The 26,306-nt window shown below is 35.0% G+C and overlaps 4 protein-coding genes across 5 annotated transcripts; 2 read left to right on the top strand and 2 right to left on the bottom strand.

The window, feature by feature from the left end:
• Positions 1-175: 175 nt before the first annotated feature.
• LOC125863109 (translation initiation factor IF-1, chloroplastic) lies at positions 176-3,080 on the bottom strand. The gene is made up of 2 exons (XM_049543249.1): positions 2,828-3,080; positions 176-956 (listed from the first exon to the last, which is right to left on the bottom strand). The coding sequence occupies exon 2, from the start codon at positions 902-904 to the stop codon at positions 437-439; it is 468 nt and encodes a 155-aa protein (XP_049399206.1). The 5' UTR covers positions 905-956; positions 2,828-3,080; the 3' UTR covers positions 176-436.
• An 837-nt stretch (positions 3,081-3,917) lies between these two features.
• LOC125863137 (protein arginine methyltransferase NDUFAF7 homolog, mitochondrial) lies at positions 3,918-12,832 on the bottom strand. Its single transcript, XM_049543288.1, has 14 exons — positions 12,695-12,832; positions 12,527-12,603; positions 11,917-12,028; positions 11,132-11,214; positions 9,391-9,456; positions 9,097-9,197; positions 8,618-8,736; positions 8,340-8,380; positions 7,620-7,705; positions 6,770-6,947; positions 6,538-6,654; positions 5,204-5,248; positions 4,636-4,767; positions 3,918-4,545 (listed from the first exon to the last, which is right to left on the bottom strand). The coding sequence occupies exons 1-14, from the start codon at positions 12,738-12,740 to the stop codon at positions 4,411-4,413; spliced, it is 1,338 nt and encodes a 445-aa protein (XP_049399245.1). The 5' UTR covers positions 12,741-12,832; the 3' UTR covers positions 3,918-4,410.
• A 1,663-nt stretch (positions 12,833-14,495) lies between these two features.
• On the top strand, positions 14,496-18,462 carry LOC125863065 (protein PHR1-LIKE 3-like). Of its 2 annotated transcripts, none has more exons than XM_049543212.1 (6): positions 14,496-14,910; positions 15,723-15,799; positions 16,531-16,582; positions 17,435-17,498; positions 17,583-17,655; positions 17,935-18,462. In XM_049543212.1, the coding sequence occupies exons 1-6, from the start codon at positions 14,685-14,687 to the stop codon at positions 18,328-18,330; spliced, it is 888 nt and encodes a 295-aa protein (XP_049399169.1). In that variant the 5' UTR covers positions 14,496-14,684; the 3' UTR covers positions 18,331-18,462. The 2 variants fall into 2 exon arrangements, with proteins under 2 accessions (XP_049399169.1, XP_049399168.1); XM_049543211.1 differs by having other exon boundaries at positions 14,497-14,910; positions 17,420-17,498.
• Positions 18,463-19,697: 1,235 nt separating this feature from the next.
• On the top strand, positions 19,698-26,278 carry LOC125861858 (uncharacterized). The gene is made up of 4 exons (XM_049541749.1): positions 19,698-20,072; positions 20,257-21,051; positions 22,676-24,225; positions 25,765-26,278. The coding sequence occupies exons 2-4, from the start codon at positions 20,424-20,426 to the stop codon at positions 25,822-25,824; spliced, it is 2,238 nt and encodes a 745-aa protein (XP_049397706.1). The 5' UTR covers positions 19,698-20,072; positions 20,257-20,423; the 3' UTR covers positions 25,825-26,278.
• Positions 26,279-26,306: the final 28 nt, after the last annotated feature.

Raw genomic sequence — 26,306 nt, 5'->3', positions numbered from 1 at the left:
ATACAATATGAAAATATTCAATTTCTATGTGCTTAGTTTCTTGAATGAAATTATTATTACGTATATTTAGCAAATGATGAACCCCTTTGTGAAAATCATGTGTCCATCTCTGGTCCAAGATTCACAAACATGTTTATCGTTTCACATTATATTAAAACGCAACTTGATCGATCTGCAGATAAATTCAAATTGGAATAAAGCAATCAAGAAAATAGCCAAAAAGATGCACAAGTTTTGCTTTTTCCAGTCTTGGTTTACTATCACAACATAAATGTTAAAGAGCAAAAGGTAAAATGCCTATGAATATTCCAAGTATAAGAATATACATTCTAGGTTCTCTTCTCATAAGCAAGGATAGGAACATGTGAATGGTGGTTCATTAGCAAAGACGGTCACCGTTCGCGTACAAAATAGCCTTACACCACCACTGAGACTCCTACCCTTCTCGACCACCACGGAGTCTATAAATGATGCGTCCTTTACTGGAATCATAACGACTTACTTCGATTTTGACTCTGTCTCCAGGCAACAACCGTATGAAATTCTTTCGTATCTTCCCAGAAATGTATCCCAGTACCACATCTGCGTTATCCAATTTGACCCTAAACATGCCATTGGGGAGAGACTCGGTAATGGAACCTTCATGAGTCCATTTTTGTTCCTGCGAGAGACATTGAATGCTGGTAGTACGTCTGGAATTGGTGGAATTGTTCTTCTTCTTCGACTGTTGTTGTCTTTTAACCAAAAGTCCCTTGGATTGTTTCATCAACTCTTCTTGCTTACTGACAAACACAGAGCGCGGCAGTGCTAATGAGTTGGAGGTTTTACAGGACGTTGGAGATGGAGAACAAGCTGCCATTGCAGCAGTGGCAGGAGCGGGATTCCACCATGACAGAGATGCCATTGTAAAGAGAGATAGTCTATGGTGCACGATCACGACTCAGCAACACAGCAATCTAAAAATAACCAAAACACAACACAGCCACATTAAGATGAGATGATTATGTATGAAAATACAAAATTAGGCAAACGAGTAACTTTCTTTAGTCTTTTTGAGTGATAAAGAAACTTAGAACAACACTACTTTGGCTTTTTCCATGAGAAACTAAGTTAAAATATGACGACAATATGAATATAAATCACAAATTAGACAAACGCTGAACTTCTCTAGACCTTCAAACTTCAAAGTGAACTGAAATTTTTTCACTTTCATCGCTTTGGCATTTTCTGAAACAAAATTTGAACAAGTTATCCATGGAACTGTAATAACAAAGATAATATGCTGATTCACCCTTCTATTCATTGCTACTAACATTCTATTAAAACCAAGGATAAAATCGGGAGTTAAATTATATTCTTTCTTTTTCCTCTTTTATTTCTGACTCAAATCATCTCCTTTTCTCCTCTTCTTCTTGTCCTTCTTCAAGTACCTTCAGATCTTCCCGTCAAATCCCAACTGCCATTACAGTTGGTAATCTACCACTCACAAACAAACTAAAAAGTTCTTCTTTTCTTCTATTCCTATTTCAGTCATATATACGTTTTCTTTTGGTTTCCTGCTTCTATGTTCTCTTTTCCTTCTGCTGCTGCTGCTGCTACTTCTCGTTTTCCTCCTCCGACTCCTCCTTCCTCATCTAGCTCTATCAGCATTCATCTCATAGCTTCAATTCAGCTCATATAGTCCAACCTCCAATCACCACTGCAACCCAAAAGTTCCACCCCCAACCATACTAGTGGTTTGTTAATCTCCCTCCTTTTCAGTTCCCGTCTTCCTTTATCAAATTTCTACCCCAAACACACATTTGATGGGTACTACTTGGGGAGAGGGAGGAAGAAAGTAAAAGTAAAACACAAAGACAAAAAGAAAGGGCAAGAATGAAGAAGCAAAAACAATAGGAAACGAAAACACACTTGAGTATAAATTGGTATTTTACCTTAGTTCAAATGATGTCTCTTAAAAAATAACAGAAGTATGAAGCTTGAGACCAAAGACACCACAAAATAGTGTCACAAAGCTAAAATTTCAAAGGCCCTGGCTTAACAAATGTAAAACTATAGAAATCACAACTGAAAGACAGAGGTATCACTGCTGCTCACTTTTTCACCATTATTACCTATTGCAATAAGATTCTTCCTTCTCTCATGCACCATTATCTAGTGTGCGAACGTTATCAGCTCAGCTTGGACTACCACCAGAACTCTCAAAGAAGGTTAAAAAAAGGCAGCTCCTTAGCTTTTCATGTTTGAACTTTTCACCTTCCAAATTTCTAAAGATTTGGAAGCCTACAAAGTATACTTTTGAGTTTTAACTCCTCTTAACAAAGCCCCAAACTTTTTAAAAACTGATATTAACTTCTTTCTTCTTCTTTTTTGGCAAAGAGTTATCACCCGCGCCTGGCTCACCATTGACTTGGAGATTCATAGTCTTCTATTTTAAGCATAAATCACTCAAAGGAGTGACCTACTAGTCAATTAAGTGAGTTGAGAACAACGAGGTCTCATGTTCAAATAAAAACTCTAACTCATTTCTTCTCACATATTCTAGCCTTGTTCGGACAGAGTTACCCGTTGCCTGTTTTTGGTATCCCGTGGAATTGGTCAAATGTAGGCGCAAAAGCTGGCCCAGACAACACAATTATCAAAAAACTATTACTATCAAGTTCTCTAACATACTAATCTTAACTCATAAGATTTCAAAATGCTTAGAATTGACATACTTAATACTTGAAATTATTTGTTCAAATAAAACTCAAATTATCCAAATATCTCAATCTCAGAACGGCAAATTAGTAAAGATACAACAAATTTTACAGAAAGAGGAACTTACAACTCAATTTCGCCGGAGAAAAAAACTGCCAAATGATAAACGGGAAAGTAGTAGTATCAACTTTGCCGGAGAAGACGACCGTCAATTCGAAACTTGAGGTCCTTATCTGCAAAACAAAAAAAATGGACTCTAAACCACCAATCGCCGTTGGATATACTTTTCCGGCGCCGGCGAGAGAGTGAATTTACAGTAAAATTAGTAGAGCCCTTTATAGTTGGATAAGAGAGGGAGGGACTACAACCCAATGGATTTTTTTACAAAAAGGATTCTCTTTATCCCTAAAAAATAAACAATAAAAATATCTATTTTTAAAATAATGGATTTTAAACTTTATTTTAATCTCAAGAAGCAAAATTTGGATTTATCATAATTAGATTAACTATGCAAATTTAAAACGTATATAAATATTTTATCATATATTTTTTCCATTAAAAGTGACTAAGTTAGTTGAGCAAGTGATCTCTCAAATGGGCGTTTCAAGTTCGCACGAAGCTTGTTTAGTGTGATTTAGCTCTCTTATTTGATTTACATAGAACGGAATTACCATATGGAAATAGTTTTTTTTTTTTAATCCTTTGTTGATAGATTAAAAAAGAAGAAGCTATATGTAATATGACCATTGCCTTGTTTCTCATTCTTTGCACAATGGTTACATGAATTATACTTGTTTAATAGACCAAAAATATTAAAAATAAACTTGATAGTCCGTCTTAAAAAAACATTGTTCAGTGCATGCACAAAGCATTCTAGACTTTTTGGGTAGCCCTCCTTCCATGCCAAGCCATCACGATGGGGTTCCCCTACTCGGACCAAGAGGCTTGGACTATGAGCCCACTTAGCAAACGAGGCACGGGACGGGGTGGATGGTTACGGCGTATTATAGAATGGACTTTGCTTTTCCAGGCTCCAAGCTAGAGAGGAGCTATTACATATCAACAACTATGCTAGCTTGAAAAGGACTGAAAGAACTTACATTAGTTCGTGACTTGAGGGTGAGGGGAAGGAGCAGTAAAGAAGTAAGGAGGCGTGAGTGCAGGATTTGAGAAAATACCGCATCCCAAGGGATGTGATGTAGACAACCTATCCAAATACAAACATTATTGCTTAGCGATTGTTTCCACCGCTCAAATATGTGACTTACATAACCAGCTTGAAAGATGACTACAAAACCAAAACTTAGTAGGAAAAGGAAGAAAAGGGCAAAACACAGATATTAGAAACCAACAGATTCTCATTATTTCCTGTAAATATTGCCATTTGAGGTATATAAATATTACTATCCGTCTCTTCTACCACTCTCAGCTGTTGATACTATCATTAACACGTTTGTAACCAAGAATCACAAACAATCTTGATCTGATCACACAAACTCTCAGATACTGCTACCTCGATATCATTGCTACAGAAGGACATCGCGAACTCTGTTATCTCCCGCGTCTTCAAATATTGTTTTCCAGAAGCTGAACTGACGGTTGAACAATATGTTTCATCAATTCAAGTCACACTGAGAAGTGTCCTCTCTACACTTGTGTTACGTGCCTCCTTGAACGCCCTTGCTATAGAAGAGGAAAAAAAGGAATGGTCTATTTGACGTTGTGTGTGGGAACGCTCAAATAAACTTTGGTGTTCTTGAAGTCGTCCAGGAGGGGATTATATCCATCTTTAGTTCTCGTCTTTGTTGGGAGACCAAATTCTTCCATAAATGCTGCGGTGTCGAGCTATAACAAATATTTACATGAATGAATATAAACCAACGAAAAATACAAAAGGAGAACTTTGGTGTCTCACAGATGAAGGGTAGGAATTACCGAAAGAGTACGTCTTTTCTTTCCCCGCTTCAATGGCTCGCCATCTTTTTGCTGCTTCATCCACCCAGAGCAGTAATGATCCATCTGTTCCAAGAGAAAGAAATCTGTTGGAAAGAATATGTCGGCGTCCCCCTGCAAATAAAAATGTATATATATAAGCCATTGCGGCCAAGTACAGATGTTATTACACAGCAGATATTCAAAGTTTCACATATTCGGGATCAGGAGCATAATGATTAAAATATCGAATACATAACTCCTACATAAGTTGACAAGAAATTTATTCAGATAACAACCGAATAACTCTATCAGGAAAGGGTCATACTTTAATAGGACAGACAGAGAGGAACACAGAAAGATTAAGGGGATCAAAATCACCTTCACAAGCAAAAGAGTTTCTAACATGTTTTCCCATCAGTCGATAAATTGTGACTACAGTAGAGAAGCGTGAAACGAAAAACAAAGTATTCTCTTTGCTGGAGTGGAAGTCCATCAAGCAAATATCTCGTATAAACAACATTTCATGATTAAATCCAGGGAGGACTACAAAAGATAAGGATCATATCACCTTAGCGTCCAAATAACTGTTGTAATCAGAGCTGCTGCCATCTTTCTGCATTTAATATGAAAAGGGTAAATGAATTTTTAAGATGTCGGTTAACTTATTATTATGAAAATGCATAAACTAATAAAGGAAAAGAAAAACACTAAAAGCTATGTTACATGGACTCATTTATGAAGGTATGTGCAGTTTCTTGACTTCTTCTAGTTTTGATAAATTTAAAAGAATCCAGAAAAGTACCCATACCATGACACATCTATCCAACACGGATAGGATATGCACGAGGCAAATGAAGGATCCATGTAACATTTAGAATTAAAGGAAGTACAAAAATGAGACGAAAGGCCATGTTCCATAGCAATAGATGCACAGGACGAGTCATCCCTAGTGGATATTCATGGAGATTGAAATAACAGATTCAAGAGAGGAGATGGAAGGCATTTCTTTTAAATAGTACTCAAACTTTCCTAGTACTTTCCCTGCAGCTACTTAAAAGAGGAACACACAACAGAGAGTGGGGGGAGTTGTGTCTGTTGTGAAAGGCTTTTTGTGCTGGTGACCAAAACAAAAGGCCATGATGGTTTCATTACATGAACTTTTTTTCATCTGGGTTTAGTAAGTTCTCTATGGCATCACAGAACTCATCTGAGATCACTTTTTTCCTAAAAAGACGTATCCTCCACAACTTTGTACCTTTTGATGCATATTTATAGATCTTTCATATTTTAACTTTGGACATGGAAAAGTTGCTTTCTGAAATTTTATTCACTATGAAGAGAATAGTAAGGTCCCCAACATGGAGAGCATAAGCATCTTCCCCAAATGTGGAGTCTTCAAGACTTAATTATTTTCTCTTCTAGACACAACTTGTGGGAGTGGAAAAGCTAATTATGAGAGTTTATGGCTAAAGAAGCGCAAGTAGTATTTTAACCAACATACTGCAATATTTAGTAGCTCAAATTTCCTTTTCTCTCTTTTTTCTTGTTTCCTGACTGCCTCCCCTTCAAGGTTCCATCAGTTTCTCCAACCCGGGTAGGGCTCAGACCCCAATGTCCAACAAGACATGCATGCTTTATAGTCATAGTCATAGTCACAATGAGAAAAGATACGGACAGTAACCAGCATAGGATCAGCAATGAATGAACAATTATTGCATTTTAGCCTAATAGTTCATGTGAAGACAATTGCTTCATTTGACAACCCACTGCAGTCCTCCAACCACCATCATCCAAAAAATGACACTGACAAACTAATTTGACTAAGATGTTTTAGTTGTACGAGTATAATGAAAGATCGAAAGAGGCTACAAAGAAGCACAGAAAATCAATGGGATAATGTACCTTTGTTGAAACCAGTGGAGCTCTTTCACCAGGAATTTTAACATCAGGTAGATAACTGAAATCGGAAGCGATTAAAGACATCTTCGGTAAAGCTCCATGTAAAACTTGTAGAAGTTTCTGAATTTTAGGAAGTAGTACTGCATGAGTATATGATATTTTTTACCAACCCTGAGCATTAAATATGTTAACCTAAACTGAGGAAAGACCTCAATCAACATTGCAGAATTATTACCATGCAACAAGTGGGAAGCCAACACCATCTTGGCTTAGGAAAGACTTTTGCCCAAATATTTTTCATGCCTGAACTAACCCTGCTCCCGCCCGCTGTAGCATCAGGCATATCTATGATTTCTATGCAAGATTTGATTAAGGAGTCTTCAATTGGCCTATACAACTCTGAGAGTTCTTCCCTGTTAAAAGAAGACAATATGTGTTTTAGCATTATAGACAGATTGACAATCTTGCTCGGCCATTAGACCTACTAATGAAAAAATCGCCAATCCAAAATAATTCAGCATCAAGCTAAATCCAGCTATAAAGCAAACTTATCTTCTCTTACTCTTTGTGTGAATGGAGTGGGGAGTGGCATAAGAGATCCTTATGACAAAAAACCAATACTTACTGCTACTTCTATTAGTTCTCAGGATTTATCAATCAAAGGGCAAGGGATCATTCCATAAATATGTATCTAGAAAGTCCATCTCAATATTTTCCCTCAATAATCCCTTTTATGCAGAGAGGAGATAAAACTCTATGAATGAAAGACCAACCACCCAAAGAGAAGAAGAAAAAAAGAGGGACACATAAGACATCTCAAGGCATAGTTACCAATTAATTTCATTAAAAGCACTCAAGGTAAACATAAAAGTCGGATGACCTACATGCATGAATGATCACACAGAGCAAGTGTTGTAGATAACTATGCTTGTGCAAATACTACTTTCCTAGCAACATTCTTGAGGCTATCCATCCACCTATATACTATTGAAGAAACATCTCAGTCAAAAATGTAAAAAAAAAAAATTAAAAAAATTCCAGAGCACAGCATCAATAAGTCATTTCAACAGTACAGAGTGAATTACCCTTGTTTTCTTTCAACCCACACTTCCATCCATGGAGATGTTTGATTCTCAGAGTAAATGAGATCATGAGGAAGATTGTCAAGCACCTAAAAGATTACTCAATCGTTAATAAGCTCAAGGAATAAAGTTGATGGTTCAATATCTACTTTATGGATATATACTACTTAGTTTAGGCCAGAAAATTACTCTTTCTGAGGACACAACCTTTCGGGCTCAAAGTTTAATGGGGTATTGCAGAATCCAAAATACATGAATTGTGATTACATTCTTGTATGATTTGCAAAATGCTCATTACGAGCATGCCATATCTTTGTAATCAGCATTGTAAGAGAGGAGGCAACTTTCACCAACTAGTTAATTTCTTTTATCATATTGAGCTTAATAAACCACCGAATAAGAAAGCAAGACAGTCAATTTTAATACACAAGTAATTTACCATATTTTCCTAAGAAGATTAAAAATAGAAGAATAGACAAAGTAGGAGAGCTTTTGAGGGCTAGACAATTATTTTGTACATCTGGGGAATAGCCTCTTATTCTTAATTTTTGGTTCACCCATGTAGTCCTTGTCCGTTTAAAAGATTGGGTGACATTTGTAGAGAACCGTATATTATGACGGTTCTCTACTATTTGGTACATGGCTTGTTTACGGGAGTTTTTCCCACATTAACAAAATTATTTACCTTATTACAAAAAATAAGAATTAAGAAAATATTCATACCTCTAGCATGATGACCCAACAAGGTTGTTCATTCACATCCCCTGCTTCATCAAGAAAACTTCTTTTAGTGTGCAGAATAGGTCAATCTTTAGAAACCAAACAAACTGAATTTCAATCCACATTAATAGGATCAATGAGCCAGGATGTATTTACATGTATATCATCTATGACAATGCAACTTAAGCTGTTAATCATAATTTGTTTGTTTATTTTATCAAGAAGCCACTAAGCAATAGTGCGAAATAAAGAACAGGATCAGATAAATTACAGCATCATACCCCATCCGTTTCTGTCAGTAGCATCACGATGCTCAACTCTAAACTTTGATAAGTGGCTATCAACTTCGCCAACAGTTTGAATCTGTTTTGCTGCAAGTGAGGAACTGATTTCAACTGACCTGCACTCAAGAGAAGATGGGCTTTAATATTTCTTTAAGGATTGATTGAATGAAGCACCTGTGCAGAAAAGAATGACAAAGGAGTAGCATACAATATGCTGCACTGATAATCTGCTCTGAAGACCATAGGGAGAATCTAAGTATTTAACACTAAGACCGTAAATGGAGTAGCAGTGTAGTACAAGACCTTTATAAGCCCTTTTGGATGCCCTAAAGATCTTTAAACAAATTTTTCCTTCACTTTATTTCACGCATAATTTGAAAGAATTTTTTACTCTGTAACTCTAAAGCCAGGCCACAACAAGTTCATCATGTGTAGCATTCTCAATTAGGAAAGGCAGTAGGAGCATTATCACATACGTGTAACTGATATTATCATAAACTCTTGTAGGTGCATTTAACTTTATGTAATCCAGGATGCCTTTTGCACAAGTTCCTGATCCACCACCTATTTCATATATCTACACCCAAAAAACTGACGGTCAACATGTAAAATTTACGATGAATATGTAAAATTTAAGATGAAGGATTTATCAATATAGGAAAATTTAAGATGAATATGTAGAGAGCATGTACATTAATAAGCTTCAGTGGACAATGTAAAGATCATAATGCAGCTAAAAAACTACGTTCTTTCAATATTAAGGAACTTACTTTAAGTGGAACAGATAGGTTTGTAGTACGCAAAATGGATTCAGCTATCCCATGTGCATACCAGGGCTGCAGAAAATTCCATATGACATGAGTTCATCTAACTACTAAAATAGTAAACAACAAAAAAGTTGTGAAAAGGAAAGATTCAGACGGATGAAAATTTTGGTTACCTCAACTAAACTGTCTTAAAATGAGAATGAACCTTCTTCAGCACTCATATACCCTCAACATTAATTTATATTTACCAAACTATCAAAACAATATGGACAAAAAGTAACTGCACGCATTTTCGACAACACATCCACTATCAAAGTCTCATTGTGTTCTCTATCTCTGTTTTGTGATTATTGTTTGGTTTTTTACATTTTAATTAAACGAGACTGGTAAACTTAAGTAAGGTCTCTCATAATAAATATTTCAAATTGCTTATCTAAATATCTCAAAGACTCAAACTATTTATCCTACTTAAATAATACTAATTATAAAGTGAATGTTACATGATATTTTTCATAATGAGATGCTCAAAACAATTCTGGAAAGCTTTACCATAAACAAACTGCTTCTATAATACTAGCAAAAGTGTTGCCAACCACAAACTGCTATAATCCGGAAGTACCATTTGACAAAAAGTTGTTTCCAGAACAAGCAATTTTTTTTAAAGATTGGCAAACAGGCTCTTAGAGCGGTGAGTGGTGCACAACTACATTTTGAACAAGATAAGAGAAGAGGAAAGAAAAGTCATCATAAATTGATTATTGACAATATACAAGAGACTCCTTGTATAAGAGTCTTAATATAAGTAAAACAAGGTAATTGTTCTGTTACCTTTAAGTACAAAACTTTCTAGTATAACCTATGAAATATCCTACATAATATTCTATAATCAAGTTCATTAAATCTACACACATTTTAAGATATAACTTAATTAATTCTGTTGACTTTCGATGTGCCTCAAACTCAAGGGTGACAATAAAAGTTGAGTTTGTAAGTGAAAACTGAATAATCAACTCAAATACGCCGAAAGTGTTTATTGTTTCATAACATGGCACAGCATAGTTGTATAACTTCTAATGTGGTCCTCCTTGAATAAATAGGGACGGTTGACTTAATAGGTCAATAGACAAAGACTCTTAACTAGACATTTAGATGTGCAGAGATGATTTGACAGGTTAGTTGACATAGAATGATATATCAGTCCTAGATGAATGTGGTATGTACTGCAGAAATAAAGGGCCCCAAGAGTAACAGAAGAGAATGCAATGGTGGAGACTGATGCCAAAGCGGTCATTGGAAAAAAGAGGCATACTCCTAGACTAGTCACCATAAAGAGACAAGAAGACTAGTAAAATAATGACAACACAGGAAAACTTAGGCCAGCAGACACCTAGGTAGGCAGAAACTACTTAAGTCCCTACAAAGCTAGGCTCCAATACAATATGAAGCAAGAAAAAAAAAGAGAGAAAACTCTGGCAGAAAACTACTTAAGTCATTACCAAGCTAGGCTCCAATACAATATGAAGCAAGAAAAAGAGAGAAAGGACTCTCCCGGAGTTGATAATATACAAAAGTGACTTCTCAAATGGGACTATAGAAGCATTAGTCTACCATAAGATCAAGTAATTATTCTCTACTCATAATAAGATAAAGAATTTTCCCAAGACTATCTTAGGAGATAGTCTACATCATTTTCTCATATATAATTAACAATCACATTTAGAAGGATAAAGGACAATAATATTACCTTAAAAAGCTCCACTGGAGTAAACCATGAGACATCACTCTGCTTGTAAATCTTATCCAAATGTTTCATGTATGCTTTCCTACCTAAAACATTCATATTTTCCATCTTGTAAGGACAATATATCATACATTTACTGATTTGAAAAAATGACATCTACTTTTAAATAGCACAATCATGCAACTGAAAGCATCTTAACATTTCACATCTCCTGCTTCCTTAGTTTTATAAATTCCCGGTAATTACTGTTTAACTGAGGAAATTGTTAGAGCAGTTTGAGGAATAGTTGTTCAGGGCTTTCATACAAATACTCTTGAAAGTTTTCTTTCAATAGTAACCATTTGCCGCAAAGATTGGACAAATATAGGTGAGTCGTTATATTTGATTAAAATTTGAAAAATACTTGATTTTTTAAGTCCAGTAGTTCAATCTTGAAACCGAAGTTTGAAGCATCACAGTTCATATTAAAGAAAAAGCTGCTTATGTGAGCTTCATAATAGCATACTCAGTAATCCTAAGCTCTTATAAACTATGACTAATGCTATCTGAATTGCACCTGAATAGAACTAAATTGATACAACAGATTATATATCAGACTCCAGCTAATTTAGACTTGAGGCATAATTTTCGATTGATTCCGCTTCATATTAAACTGTCATTGATTGATTGATTACTCTCCAATTAATTCAGGATTGTATTTGGGGTGTGATACTGAGAATTTATGTAGTAACACAATTCAACAAATCCCTATTAAGTCATCGCAGTAAAGCAAAACAGGCCCCAATTACCTTCAAACCGATTGAACTTAATGCTACTATCAAGAACTCCAACTGATGCCGATTTCTGGGAGAAATACCCGACATTTGGATCATACAATGCCTTGTGAATAAAATCTCTAACCTTCACATCACCGAAGAACACTAAATTTAGCCAATAAATCAAGGAAAAAACTAAAATGGTGTCTTTGGTATGCCATAAAAAAGTTTTCTTTAAATGGTTCCTTAACGAAATCATTTTCCACTATTTGTTAACTTGAAAACCGAAAAGTGCTTTCACGAAGATTTTTTTTTTCACAAACAGTTCAAAATTAAGTCTTGGATCATATAATGCCTTGTGAATAACATCTCTAACCTTCACATTACCAAGGAACATAAAAATATGCCAATAAATCAAGGAAAGACTAAAAGGGTGTGTTTGGTATGCCATAAAAAAGTTTTCTTGAAATGGCTCCCTACAAATCTGTTTTTCACCAAGAACACTTTTTTTCACAAATTATGAGCAAAGTTACTTTCTTTCATTAAATATCTTAGAAGAAAGTGAAACCATTATCCAAAAATTAAATCTTTTTCCAGCATACCAAATACACATATACTATAAAAAGAGAATTAGAGAACTTACAAGAATTGGGGTGTCCCCAACAATGTGAGTAGAGAACAAAGCTGAAGATGGCTGACCCAAGAACTCAAATGGTATCACTGAACACAACACAAAATCATTAAAAAATCAGATTTTTTTTTACAGAAATTAATGAAAATTAATGTACCAAGCAAAAGAAAGAAAAACAACCTCTGTGTCTGTGAAAAAGGGAGAAGAGATTTCGTGAAGAGGCCATAACCACTTTTGATTTTGTCGATTTTTGAGGTTCAGATTTGAAGGGGTTTTTGTTCTTCAAAGGGTTTAAGAATTTACTTTTATTTTCCTCTTTTTTTTAATTATTTTTTTGTTTTATGATCTAGTTGATTAGGCTAGCTTTCGCACACTCAACTAATTTTACCCAACATCTATCATCTCCCACAACAACATATATATATATATAACTCTCTCCACCAATTAGATTACGGTTCCATTCATTTTTACTTATTTATTATTACTGACTTGTGTATGATTTTTCAAATACATTATGCTAAATTTAATAGTTTGAAAATGATTATAGTTAATAATAAAGATAAATTATTTTTGATTCATTCTTACAAAAACTTTAATTAAATATGCATTTTACTAATTAACTATCTTTCTTAGTGTGTTTTTTGAAATTCTAAATTTGATTGCTACTCTTACTATTTTTGTTTTATGTAGTTATTCAATACTAAGGATAATATGAAGGGAGAAAAACACTCTTAATTTTGTTAAATGGATAAATAAAATAAAATAATTATTTTTGATACAAGAGTCAAAGTAAAATGATCAAGACAGAGTAATAATTTAGTGATAAATTATCATTCAATTTTTAAACTAGATAAATAGAAATAAATATATATTTTTAATATAATAAATAAGTAAAGGTCCGCAAAGAAAGTACATAAAACTTCTATTTTAGTAGAGATAATGAAATTATCTACACAGAAATTTTATGCAACTTTTTTGAAAAAAATCAAATTCATAGGTTGAATTTAAAACACAATAAATCCCAAGTTATTTTCAAAAAAATTATGTATACAAAATACGATTTATTTCAAAGTATATATACATAAAAAATACAAGTTAAATAACAACATCAAAATCAGATATCCGTCCACTTCCTCCAATTTTGAGTCCATAATCAACTTGTCCATGTTGATGTCCACTCAAACCGACCTATGTAGTACTTGTCTATTTCAACTTGAATTGATACATGTTTCTTATACGATAATTAATTAATTATCATAACTTGTGTTCAAGAAACTAAAAAACTATTCGTAAGAGGAGATTTAATGATCACATCTAATCCACAAACTCAATATCTTAGATTGACAATAAACAACAATAAAACAATAATTTATGATATAACATATTTGAAAAAAAATATATTAAAAGATCGTAATAAAAGAAAAAGTCGTTTGAACCTCAACCCTTGTAAACAATCTGATAGAATTTTATTTTTTTTTGTTGTTTCATTCGATGTTTGGGGCCCGTATTAGAGTCCCAATTAAATTTGGATCGTGCACTAGGGTTCATTTTGAGTGACATTTCTAATATATTTTTTTTCGTATCCCGAGTTTAAATTCAAAACCTTTAAGTAAGGATGAAACAATCTCACCGATGTACGATGATTCATGTTGTAATAGTTGTTTTCTTTTACCAACTCCCCATTACCCATTTTTCTTAACTTATCTGTCACTCCAGGATCTATTCCGGGGTGACACTACTAACAAGATGTTCTCTATATTCAAAATTTAAATTCGAAATCTTTTTTTAAGAACGATGAAACAATCTCACCATTATGTCACAACCAATGTCCCTAATAGTTTTTTTCTTTTACCAACTCCCCCATTACCCATTTTTCTGTCAACTTACCTGTCACTTATATACTATAGAGAATAGAGACAGCAAATAGAGACAAGAAAACGACAGTACACAACAGGACATCGCTGTCTTGTCCTTCCAATTCCTCCACCCCACCCCCATCCCCACCCATTTTACCCATTTGGGTGTCAAAAATTTGTTCTTGAATGTCCAAAAAACTAATCAAGATTCAATCTTTTTGATGTTTCTTGCCACTAGAGCTCATTTTAGTGGAAATTAGTGTTGTGGGTCACTCTCATTTTCTTGAAAAACTTTGAAATTTTTAATTTTTGGGATGAAAATGTACTCTTCTTTGGGTATTGATGGAAATGGAGGAGTTAATGAATATCATCATCATCATCATCTTCATAGTTTACAGAGTTCACTTTCTGGTGAAATGACAAATTTGGCAGGGGATGCTTGTTTGGTTTTAACGGCGGACCATAGGCCTAGGCTCCGGTGGACGGCGGAGCTACATGAAAGATTTGTGGATGCTGTTACTCAACTCGGGGGCCCGGATAGTATGTTACTCGTTTCAATTTATGTGACACTCTTTTGTTTTTAGTAACTTTAATGAGATTGATTTATAGTTGTACAAATGCTTGTAGCTCGTGACTGTTTTTTCTTGAGCTGAGGGTCTATCGGAAACAACATCTCTACCTATAAGCTAGTGGTAAAGTTTGCGTACATTATACCCACTCCAGATGTTACTTTGTGGGATTAGACTGTGTTTGTTGTTGTTGTTGTACTGCTTTTGGTAGGATCATTTTCCATAGTGGAAAGTACTTGCTAGGAAAATAATGTTGTTTGGTTAGTGAGTGAAAAACAATTTTTTTAATTTTTCCGAAATTGGGAGTAGGGGATGGGAAAATGCGGGAGAGATTACAAGGTGGAGTTTAGGTAGACAACTAGCTGAGCTACTAGGATTACATGTGAAAAGCAATGTTGCATAGTGTTTGGATGAAAACTTTTAGAATTGAAGATTGATAATGATGGATAATGTTGGTTGGAGTAAATGATATGAAATTAAATTGACTTACACTAGAGGCTTTCTTGGAAAAAAAATATTTTCCTAGAAAATGACTTGTGTTGTAAAGTTCTCATTTTTTTAGTTGCAAGACTATATACATTAGTAACATTCATATGTTACTTCATTTCAATTTATATGTCTGTCTTCTTTTTTTTACTAGTATTACTATGTCTTCTTTTTCTACTTTCGTAGGATCATTTTTCATAGTCGAAAATATTTTCTAGGAAAATAATGTTGTTTGGTTGGTGAGTGAAAAGCAAATTGATGAACTTTTTGATAATTAAATATTGCTTCACTTTGCAGAGGCAACGCCGAAAACAATTATGAAGGCAATGGGGGTGAAAGGACTCACCCTATATCATTTGAAGTCACACCTCCAGGTTTTTTTCTCATCTCATCTGTTCTTCACAGAAGTGTTTTTAGTTGCCAAGATGCGCTTCCCTCTATTCAATCAAAAAATCCACCACAAGATCCTTATGTGCCTTAGGTGTGAAGAGTTTAGTTTAACTAAAACCTTAAATCTAGTGTCTCACAAAATTGAATTAAGGTTAAGTTTAAGCCAATTTTGGAATTTTACTTAACTTCCTAAATTTGAATTTATTTAGATACGAAGCTAGACCTTAAGTCGTTCAAGTTCAATGTGAGTCTTGAGGAGTGAAATGGTTCTAATTTCTAGGTTTCAATGATATTCACTTCGACAAAATGGCTCTAGTGATGAATTAGTGATGACACAAAATTTAAGTGAAGAAACACGGTTAGTGAGGATTCATATAGATATAGACAACTCCAACTTGCTTAGGACCGAGGCATAGTCATCGTTGTTGATGAATTGATGATGTGTTCTCACATATGATTTTAGCCAAAAAAAAGGACTAAATATAGTTCACTTTAACTCTCAGTTTTACCTATAGAAAAAAAGTTTCATAACGAAATAGAAACAAGGATCAAGCATAACTACTTCACACAGTCAGTTTCTCGGTTTTAGCCAAATAAGAAAAGCAAAAGGATTCGGGCCATAATAGAAAGAGATCAAGAATAAGTAGTTCAAAGTTTTTTTCTTCTAGTTTGCAAGCAGATCCTTGAACTCTTTATATTTTACATGTCCTTGCAGAAATATCGCCTAGGGAAGCAACCTAAGGAGGCAGCCGAGAGCTATAAAGATGGTATTTGACACTCCGATCAATGCCTACTAATTATCCTAATTATTTTAGCTTTCTTGCAACTTCTCCATTACCTTAAAAACCTTAAACGACGCGTTAATGATTATGTACTTACAATTCAATGCACTGCTTTCAATCATTCTTTTTCGTGACTGCTTTGGACTGTTTTTCCTTGAGCCGAGGGTCTATTGGAAACAACCTCCTATCTCTAAGGTAGGGGTAAAGTTTGTGTACACTCTACCCTTCCCAAACCCCACTTTGTGGAACTACACTCGATATTTTGTTGTTGTAATCTGGATATTCTATTCCTTTCACATGGCTTAATTTTGAAACATGCTGCAGTCATAAGGCTTCAGTAATCCGGAAATGCTTCTCCAATTTCTCTTTATAAGTCTTTTCATGTCCTCTTTAATTCCTAAAAGAATAAAACTGTTGAAAACCTCTAATAACAATAACAAAATCATTGTTATAAGGTGTTCAGATTCAAGTATCTGATTGCCATTCTTCTTTTGTTGCTTTCTTTCCATTTCCGAAGCTACTTATAGAGTGAACTTTTTGCTAACTCTAAATAGTAGTATACATTTTTGGCCATTTGCTTTAAATATAATTATTTCCATTGATATGTTACTATTGACATCTCTGAGAGGAATGTATGATGGGTATGAGAGTATATGTAAACTAGGGGAGGATATATATGGACAAGACGGGAGTTAATGATGGACATGTGAGTACGTGGATTATTATTTCCATAAGGAAGACAAGACGGTTGTTGCTATATCTTACCCTTTTGAGCAGTTGAATCCTAATTCTTACATTGTTACTAGCTATGTGTGTTAACAGAATCATGTGTGGCAGAGAGTCAAGATACAAGTCCCTCTGCGTTGGGTTCATCAAAAGTAGTTGCCCAGGATATAAATGAGTATGTAGTGTTTTCAGAATTTCTTCTTTAGAAAGAAAATGTTGTGCTTTGCATCAATTTCATATGCTCTTAAATCTCTTTCAGCTGTGGGTACCAAGTAACGGAGGCTTTTCGAGTGCAGATGGAAGTTCAACGAAGACTACATGAGCAGCTAGAGGTCGGTCTCTTCCCCTTTTTCTTGCTCATGTTCTAATGTTTGTGTAACTATGAGTCTCAACTCCTCGTTGGGCTAACCCAACCCGAAATATACTCTTAACATGGTGTGATATTGTCCTCTTTCGGCCGTTCTAGCCCGTCACGGTTTTCCCCAAACAGCCTCATACTATTAAGTGCAGGACCAAATGTAACATCATCTCTTTCTTAAGTTCATATATGAAGGTTAGTTGATGGTATGTTTTCATAATCAAACGAAAGTTTTTGTGGTTTGTTGAATCAGGTACAACGCCATGTCCAGCTTCGTATCGAAGCACAGGGCAAGTATTTGCAAACGATACTCGAGAAAGCATGTAAAGTTCTTAACTACACGTCTGTGGAATCTCCTGATCTAGACACTGCTAGGGAACAGCTTTCTGAATTAGCAATCAAAGGCGCGAACAACTGTGTTGAGATTGTCCCAGTTTCTTCATTACCTGAAGTTGTTTCGAGTTATGAGAACAAAAATGCTTCCGATATGCCTGCAAGCATCGGTGATTGCTTGCCATCGAATACAAGCATGGCTTCTCCCACGAGCATCGGAGCTTTAAAGAAGAGACCACGAGCTTTAGCTAACGGGGATGTCTTGCCTGTGGAGAACAATATGACACAAGTGCAATGGATGATGACTAATTCCTGAGTAAAGTCCGCTGTATGAATCTTTACTGTTTCATTTAAGCTCATCGCGATGCAATATTAGATGACATATGTTCCTCCTCTATTTGTTTGATGATCTAGAAAGATGAGACATGTTGAACTCCACATGCAACTTAGCTTGTACATTATTTTAAGTTTACTTGTTTGTATATTGTCTAAGTTTTTATCATTTCAAGTACCTTCACTCATAAGGGATGCTAGTCAACCCATTAGCCATTAGTTAATACTCCTCCGTCCCTATTTAGTTGTCCATTTTAGAAATAGCACACAGATTAAGGCAACAATGATTAGCATAGTGAAATTACAATTTTACCGTTATAGTACAATTTACAATTTCAAAATAAATTAACTCAAGTAACTAATCAATGTTGGGAAGTTCATAAGTTTATTTACTTTATTTATGANATGTTGAACTCCACATGCAACTTAGCTTGTACATTATTTTAAGTTTACTTGTTTGTATATTATCTAAGTTTTTATCATTTCAAGTACCTTCACTCATAAGGGATGCAAGTCAACTCATTAGCCATTAGTTAATATTCAACTTATTGTCTATAAATACACTATTATAGATGTAGGGTAAAAATTGTTTTTCTTGGAGGAAAACAAACCATTAAATTAACATTTGTACAACCAAAAAGGAGTTGTTAGACTTAATTATAAATGCAAAAGAAGGAATTTAGCTCCCAAAATTTTAAGTCAATAATCATATTAATATCTTAATTTAATTTATTTAATCAAATAAATATCTCTATTTTTATACATGTGTGTGTATGGTGTACCCATTATACTAACATAACAAACAAAATATATACATTTCGGTAAGTGGGCGGAGTCAAATAGAGTCAAAAAGTTTAGCTAATAATATAATTATTTTTTATGCTACGTTGTTTGGATTCTTTAAGACTGTCAATAGATACATATCGAATTCTCCAAAAGTAATATATTTTGGAAGAATCCTACATGTGTGTGGCAATGAAATAGAAGAATCCACGCAATTTAGTGTTTATGTATATAGTAGATGTAATCTCTTCGTGAATGAATCACCAACTTTATCATTCAAAAAGCAATCAAAAGAAAGTTATTTTATATCCGTTACAAGTAAGAGGTGACGAATATTTTCGTAATAAGTGTAAGATGACGAATATTTCATAAAATTAGTCGAGACACGCAAAGAATCTCAACATGGCTATAAATGGATAATAGTTGAATGATATTAAATGTAACAGATAATGCACGTGGTGTCTCTAGAAGCAACAATGAGCTGACAATAAATGACCTTTATCATCATTACCATATGACTAATCAAACATGTAAAGGCCATCATACGACATCGTATTGATTCTTCAAGAAACCAACATAAAATATCAATACACAAAACTTTCACATGTGAGAAAAATCCTATGATCAAGAAAACAAAAAACAGTCATTATTAGGGTACCCAAATCAAGAAAACAACAGTTTTTTCATTGATAAGAGGTTTAAAATTTGATGGGTTATTTTTTCTGGTCAGTTTGTTCTTGGGTTTTCTTGGAGGAATCAATTGGTCATTTCTAAGGGGATAAAGTTCAAATCTTTTGTAAGTTGGTTCAAGGAAAAAGGTGGGATCTTTACTTTGTTTACTAGTAAAAGTTACAATTTTTGTGCAAGTTTATACTTTGTTTAGTAGTAAAGTTGGAATTTTTACTAGTATTTTGAGGTGAAATTGGCTTGTGAGTTGTGAGGGTAGCTATATGTGGAGTTTAGGGGATAAAGTTCAAATCTTTTGCAAGTTAATCAGGAAAAAGGTGGTCTGTTATTGTGTTTACTAGTAAAGTTGGAATTATTGTGCAAGTTTATGCTTTGTTTACTAGTAAAGTTGGAATTTTTACCACTATTTGGGGGTGAAAATGGCTTGTGAGTTGTGAAGGTAGCTATATGTGGAGTTAAGAGGATAAAGTTCAAATCTTTTGCAAGTTTATCAGGAAAAAGGTAGTCTTTTTGCTTTGTTTACTAGTAAAGTTACAATTTTTGTGCAAGTTTATACTTTGTTTACTAGTAAAGTTGGAACTTTTTAATAGTATTTTGGGGTGAAAAATGGCTTGTGAAGGTAGGTATATGTGGAGTTTGAGTGGTATTGTGGGAGCTTTTGTTGATCTTGCTATAGCATATTTCTTGCTTTGTGCAGCAACAGTAGCTTTTTTAGCATCAAAGTTTCTTGATTTTTTTGGTTTGAGATTGCCATGTCCTTGTGATGGACTTCTTTTTGGTACTGTTCCAAATAGGAATTTGTGTTTTCATAGACTCTTGGTTGATTTCCCAGCTGAGAAAGTGTCTAATGTCCAACTCTCTATAAAAGCAAACTTCCCTTTTAATGATACTATTTTGGGGAAAGACCAGAATTGTGATGTGAATTGGAGATTAATTGGTCATGAAAAGGAGAATAGTCCTCATGGGTATCTTGAGATGGGTGATGAGGCTTCATGTAGTTCAGTATCAGATGCAAGAAAGTCGCATAATATTGCTATGAGTGAGTTAAGTCCAAGAAATGAATTTGGGATAAAGGGGAAAGGAGTGATGAATCAGAGACAAAGAGGAGGGGTTCGTCGAAGAAGGCGTAAAGCAGCTGTTGATTATGGGAGATCTTCATCAGTTTCATCATATGATCCGCAATATGAAGAGTTTCCACTAGGTCCTCCATCTCCTCCTAGTACTAATAAAGAAGGTAATGTTTTATTGAAAATGATACATTGCCCTTTTGATTTCAGAAATGCTAATGCTCTCCTTTCTATGTTTGATGTTTAGTCGTCTTGAAAGTTGTTTATCTGGGAACTACTTTTTCAGCCTATTATTGCATCATGTTAGAGTGGGTCAGAGTGTCACATTGGTTGGGAATGGAGTGACGATCTACTTATATGGACTTGGGCAATCCTCCCCTCATGAGCTAGCTTTTGGGGTTGAGTTAGGTCCAGGTGCCATATCTTTACGTGGTATTGAAGTCAGGTCNCAGCCTATTATTGCATCATGTTAGAGTGGGTCAGAGTGTCACATTGGTTGGGAATGGAGTGACGATCTACTTATATGGACTTGGGCAATCCTCCCCTCATGAGCTAGGTTTTGGGGTTGAGTTAGGTCCAGGTGTCATATCTTTACGTGGTATTGAAGTCAAGTCTATCCCTGTTTGGGCTCCTGGTCCACACTCCAGTTGGACTTGGGTGTGAAGCGGTGGTTAGAGTGGGTTAGAGTCTTACTTTGGTTAGGGAATTGATTAATGGTTTGCTTATATGAACTCGAGTTATTCTCCCCTCTTGAGCTAGCTTTTGGGGTTGAGTTAGGCCTAAGCTGTTGCAGACGAACTTGGGATTGAGGTGTCGTAGTTATTATGATGCATCCTAATATTCATAACTGTTGCTAGGAGCCCTTGTTCCACTAATAAGGGAAGAAAATCCGGAGACATATTAGTTTTTGACTTAGGAACATGTGTCTGCATCTTTTATTCCAAAACAAAATGCTGATGCAAACAATGCATCTCCTTTGTATTACACAAACAAATCTATTATGTCATCTTTTCCCATTTCCGTATAATTATGTAACTTAAACCATTCTTATTGGGTGCAAATCATAAGCAAAAATAGTTATTTTTCTATCTATCAAATGCTTTCAAATGAATATTTTACCTCTTATGCTCAGATTTTTTTTGGTATAATTTGTTTATGGAAAAAAGAAAAGGAAGAAACTTTTGGTAACATTTAATTGTTAAGCAACGGTTTTAGGAGAAGTAGAAGTAAAGATTGGTTGAATACAATAGAATAAAAAGATACATATAGCTGATAATTGATATTTACTTCGAAATGTATTTTTGTCTTGTTAGTATAGTTGATTTTGAACCTACTGCTTTTCTTAGAGTGAAAGATTTAATGTGAGTAAAATGATATAACAATTTTTCTAATATTATTATTGTTATTTATATATCTATCTTACTTTTTATTTTTATTTTTATTTGGTATGATGATGAGATGTGTTGAGCTTAAATGGAGAAACATGGTCGGTGAGGATTCATTAGAGTTGACCCCGACTTGTTTGGGTTTAAGGAATAGTATGTTGTATTCAATATGTTGAGCAGAATCAATTATTTTTCAGTCTAATAACTATGGCCAAAAGAGGATACAAGAGAAACAACAATCTAAGCTTCAATCCCGACTAATTGGGGCAAAAATGAAGATGCATCAAACTAAGTATTTTCAAATTATTAATTTTTACGATTTGTAGCCTCCCTTGTTTTATTTAACTTTAAAGCCTGGGGGTTCCAATATGTATCAATTTAATGCTTCTCTTTGTGGTGAATATAGATGGTGGCCACCCTCCACTGGTTATGAGATTAGGCCAGAGAGACAGCTTTGAACTGAATGGATCTTCTGATGAAGTTGAGCACATTGAGAAGAACGTTGCATCCATTGAAGAGCTGAGACATAATGGTGAACCGGTTTCCAGCTTCCATGAGGAAAACAGAATAAGATTCTTGGAACGAGCCTTAGAGCACGAGCGAGAAGCTCGAGATGCTCTTTGCATTGAGCTGGAGAAGGAAAGAAATGCTGCTGCGAGTGCTGCAGATGAGGCTATGGCCATGATCTTACGTCTACAAGAGGAGAAGGCATCTATTGAAATGGACGCCCGGCAATATCAGAGATTAATTGAAGAGAAATCTGCTTTTGAAGCAGAGGAAATGAACATTCTAATGGAGATCCTGATGAGGACAGAAAGGGAGAAACACTTTTTAGAGAAGGAACTTGAAGTATATAGGCAGATGACTTATCTCGGAAATGAAGAATCAACAGTTGATAGTGGGAATGTAGTGGATGCACTAAGACATCCTGTTGCTTCATCTGATCTTAATGAGGATCCACTTCTTATGCTTCATCAGATTAGTGCATCTTTCAACAAGAGGACTGTTGTAGAAAATAGGGACTCCGAGGAGGGCATTTCTCTTGATAAACAAAACTATATTGCTTTAGGGGGAGAGGCACCGATTCAAAGACAGAATAAAGATGTCAACTCCCAGAAGCAAGTTGACTTAGTAGAGCATTCTTGCAGTCAAGAATTTCAGGAGAAAGAGATGGTTTTTATGGTTAACCACTCCGATGTGGCACCAGGGAATGGGAAAATACTGGACACATCCTTGAAACCCTGTGAGACAGGTCTTTCGGAACAGAAGCTTCCTGATCAGGCCATTTCCCTAGAAGGGGAAGTGCTAAAAGAAAATCCAGATATGGAAACAAGTGACAGAGCTTGTATTGATGTTTCTAGAAAAGACAAGTGTTTGAAGTATCATGAGACAGTTGGATATCAGGGATCAAAATGTCCATGTAATTTGACCTCAAATAAAGAACCTCGTGTTCACGATGTTCATGTCATTGTCGATGGGTCCAACTTTTGCAATGATGTCAGTAGTGGTGAATCTAGGAAAAGTGCATTAGAATTTTCTGGAAAAACTAGTCTCCCTATTGAAGCTTCTCCTACACAGGATGTTATTAGAGATCGTCCAAGTACTAGCACGTTGTATACTCAAGTGGATCTTAAAATCAGTGCAGACACTACTGGTGGGCTTCCACCAGTGGGCTCATGTGGTAAACCTTTTCTATGTGATTCGCGGGGAAATTCCATATCCTCAGTAGATAATGAAAGGCTGAAAATTGAAATGGAAGTGGAGAGGCTTCGAGAGAGGTTAAAGATTGTGCAAGAGGGAAGAGAGAAACTTGACTTGACTGCAGAGCATAGAGAAAGAGGAAATATGCAGTTAAAACTTTTGGAGGATATAGCACACCAACTTCAAGAGATTCGGCAGCTTGCTGAACCTGAGAAGGCTGTACGACAGGCTTCCTTGCCCCTGCCATTCTCTAAGGTATGAGACTAGCAGGTTCATATCCATTGTCTTGTATGGTTAATAAGTTCATACATACATCTCTTAATTATATGCATTTTTCTTCAACTTTGAGGTTACTCTTATTGTGCCAAGAGCATGATGAGTGTAGAAATGTTCAAATCACTTTTAAGGTTGATCTTCATATTAACATTGTCCTTGCATTGTCGCCGGAATGTGATGTATACATGAATGTCAACAAGTCATCTTGTAATCATTTCTGTGAAAAGATGAACTTTTTGAAGCTGCTCCAGAATTGAGTCTCGTAATGCCACTGGCATGTGTTTCGTGTAGCTTGGAGAAACAGATAGCAATTTGAGAATGATTTCCTAGACTCTATGAGCTGAATGTTATGTTGTAGCCATTGTAGTTCTCCTATTTTTTTCCTAGACTGGACTTAAACATCATTGGACACTGGAATGCATTTGGAATCTGGTTATCATTCGTTAAGAAAAAAGTAGTAGGAAATATTTGGGTGACTAGAATGATTATTACTATGAGTCACGTCTTTTGGGCCCTGTCCGATCTATAAATTCTTCATCATTGACTCATTTTATTTTGGAGTACCAAATCTAAGATTTGTGCTCTCAAGCTCTGTTGCGTTCAACAAAACCACTTGCTTTTGGTTGTTTGTCATTTGAGATCAATTGTATTTGTTAAATGAAGTACCAAGAAAAATTGATTTTTTTTTTCCATCATCATAGGTGACACTCATATAAGTTGCAGTTAATGGGTGTCTGGCAAGTGTAACTGTTTAAAACGAATAATCTGGAGTAGACTGCGTAATGATAGATCGTGAATGAGTTGACCAATTCATCATTTCTTGAATTTCATATTTGTGGAATTTGAATGGTACTTCCAAAAGTTTGGTGCTCATTTCAAATTGCTTTATTTTTCCCCAGTAACATTTAGGGGTCGTTTGGTAGAATGTATTAAAAAAAATAATGCATGCATTAGCCTTGTGTATTACTGGTACCTTGTTTGGTACTCTTGTCCAACCTATGTATAACTAATGCTTGCATTAGTTATACACTCTATNCTAAAGCATTAGTTATACACTCTATTGTGTATTAAGGTGTGTATTGCTAATACCATGGATTTCCAGGTATTAGCAATGCAATGGTTTAAATGCATGCATTAACTCAATTAAAGACCCAATTACCCCTCAATACCTTTTTTATATCTTTTCCACCATAATAGTGAGGGGTATCTTGGTAAATAATTTTTTTAATGCAATGCATTCTATTTTTAATGCATCAAACCAAACAATGATAAAAATAGTCTATGTATATTTAATGCAAGCATAACTAATACATGCATTGCTAATGCAAGCATTAATAATACACTCTATTTAACATTATTTTTATACACTCTACCAAACGACCCCTAAGTACCTTATAGAGTTCTTTTTGACTTTAATTATGTTTTTTTTTCACATTCAGAGTGTAGTCTAGTCACCATGTTGTTCCTGCTTCATCTGTTCCTTGAGCATACAAGTAATGGTATGCAATTGTGTTTCAGGGCATGTCAAAGAAAAGACGTTCTCGAAGTGTTTCTGTAGGAATGCAACAAAGCTCTTGAGGTATGGTAAATCTACATGACGATCACTAGAACTTGCTCAGATATGGGGAAGGCGGTCCAAATGATACTCCGTATTATTTTTCAAAGAGATGCTGTGCAGTTCTTTGAGAACAAGTTCTGCTGGGAACGGCCTCTCTAGAGCATGCAGCTGATGGTATTAAAGTGCAACTTCGGAGGACAAACTGGGGTTAATCCTCTACTGGATAAAAAGATGAAGAAAGGTTATGACTAAGTCGGCACACAATTTTTATCGTTTTTCACGGCTGGTAACAACTTATCACTCTGCGATTTTGTTGATCTCTATCCAGTGTTCAAATGTAAGATCCCTGTCGTATAAACCTCTGTTGTATCTTCCTTCTTTTTGTCGATCATTAGATGGTAAAACACTGAATCTTAACTACTTGTACAAAAAGTTGCACATTTTCTTTCTAATAATATATTAGTGGATACTGGATACGTTGTCTGAAGTACTTATTGAGGAT

This window comes from Solanum stenotomum, chromosome 4 (genome assembly GCF_019186545.1).
Source record: "Solanum stenotomum isolate F172 chromosome 4, ASM1918654v1, whole genome shotgun sequence".
Lineage (NCBI taxonomy): Eukaryota > Viridiplantae > Streptophyta > Magnoliopsida > Solanales > Solanaceae > Solanum > Solanum stenotomum.
This window is presented reverse-complemented; position numbering and strand designations above follow the sequence as displayed.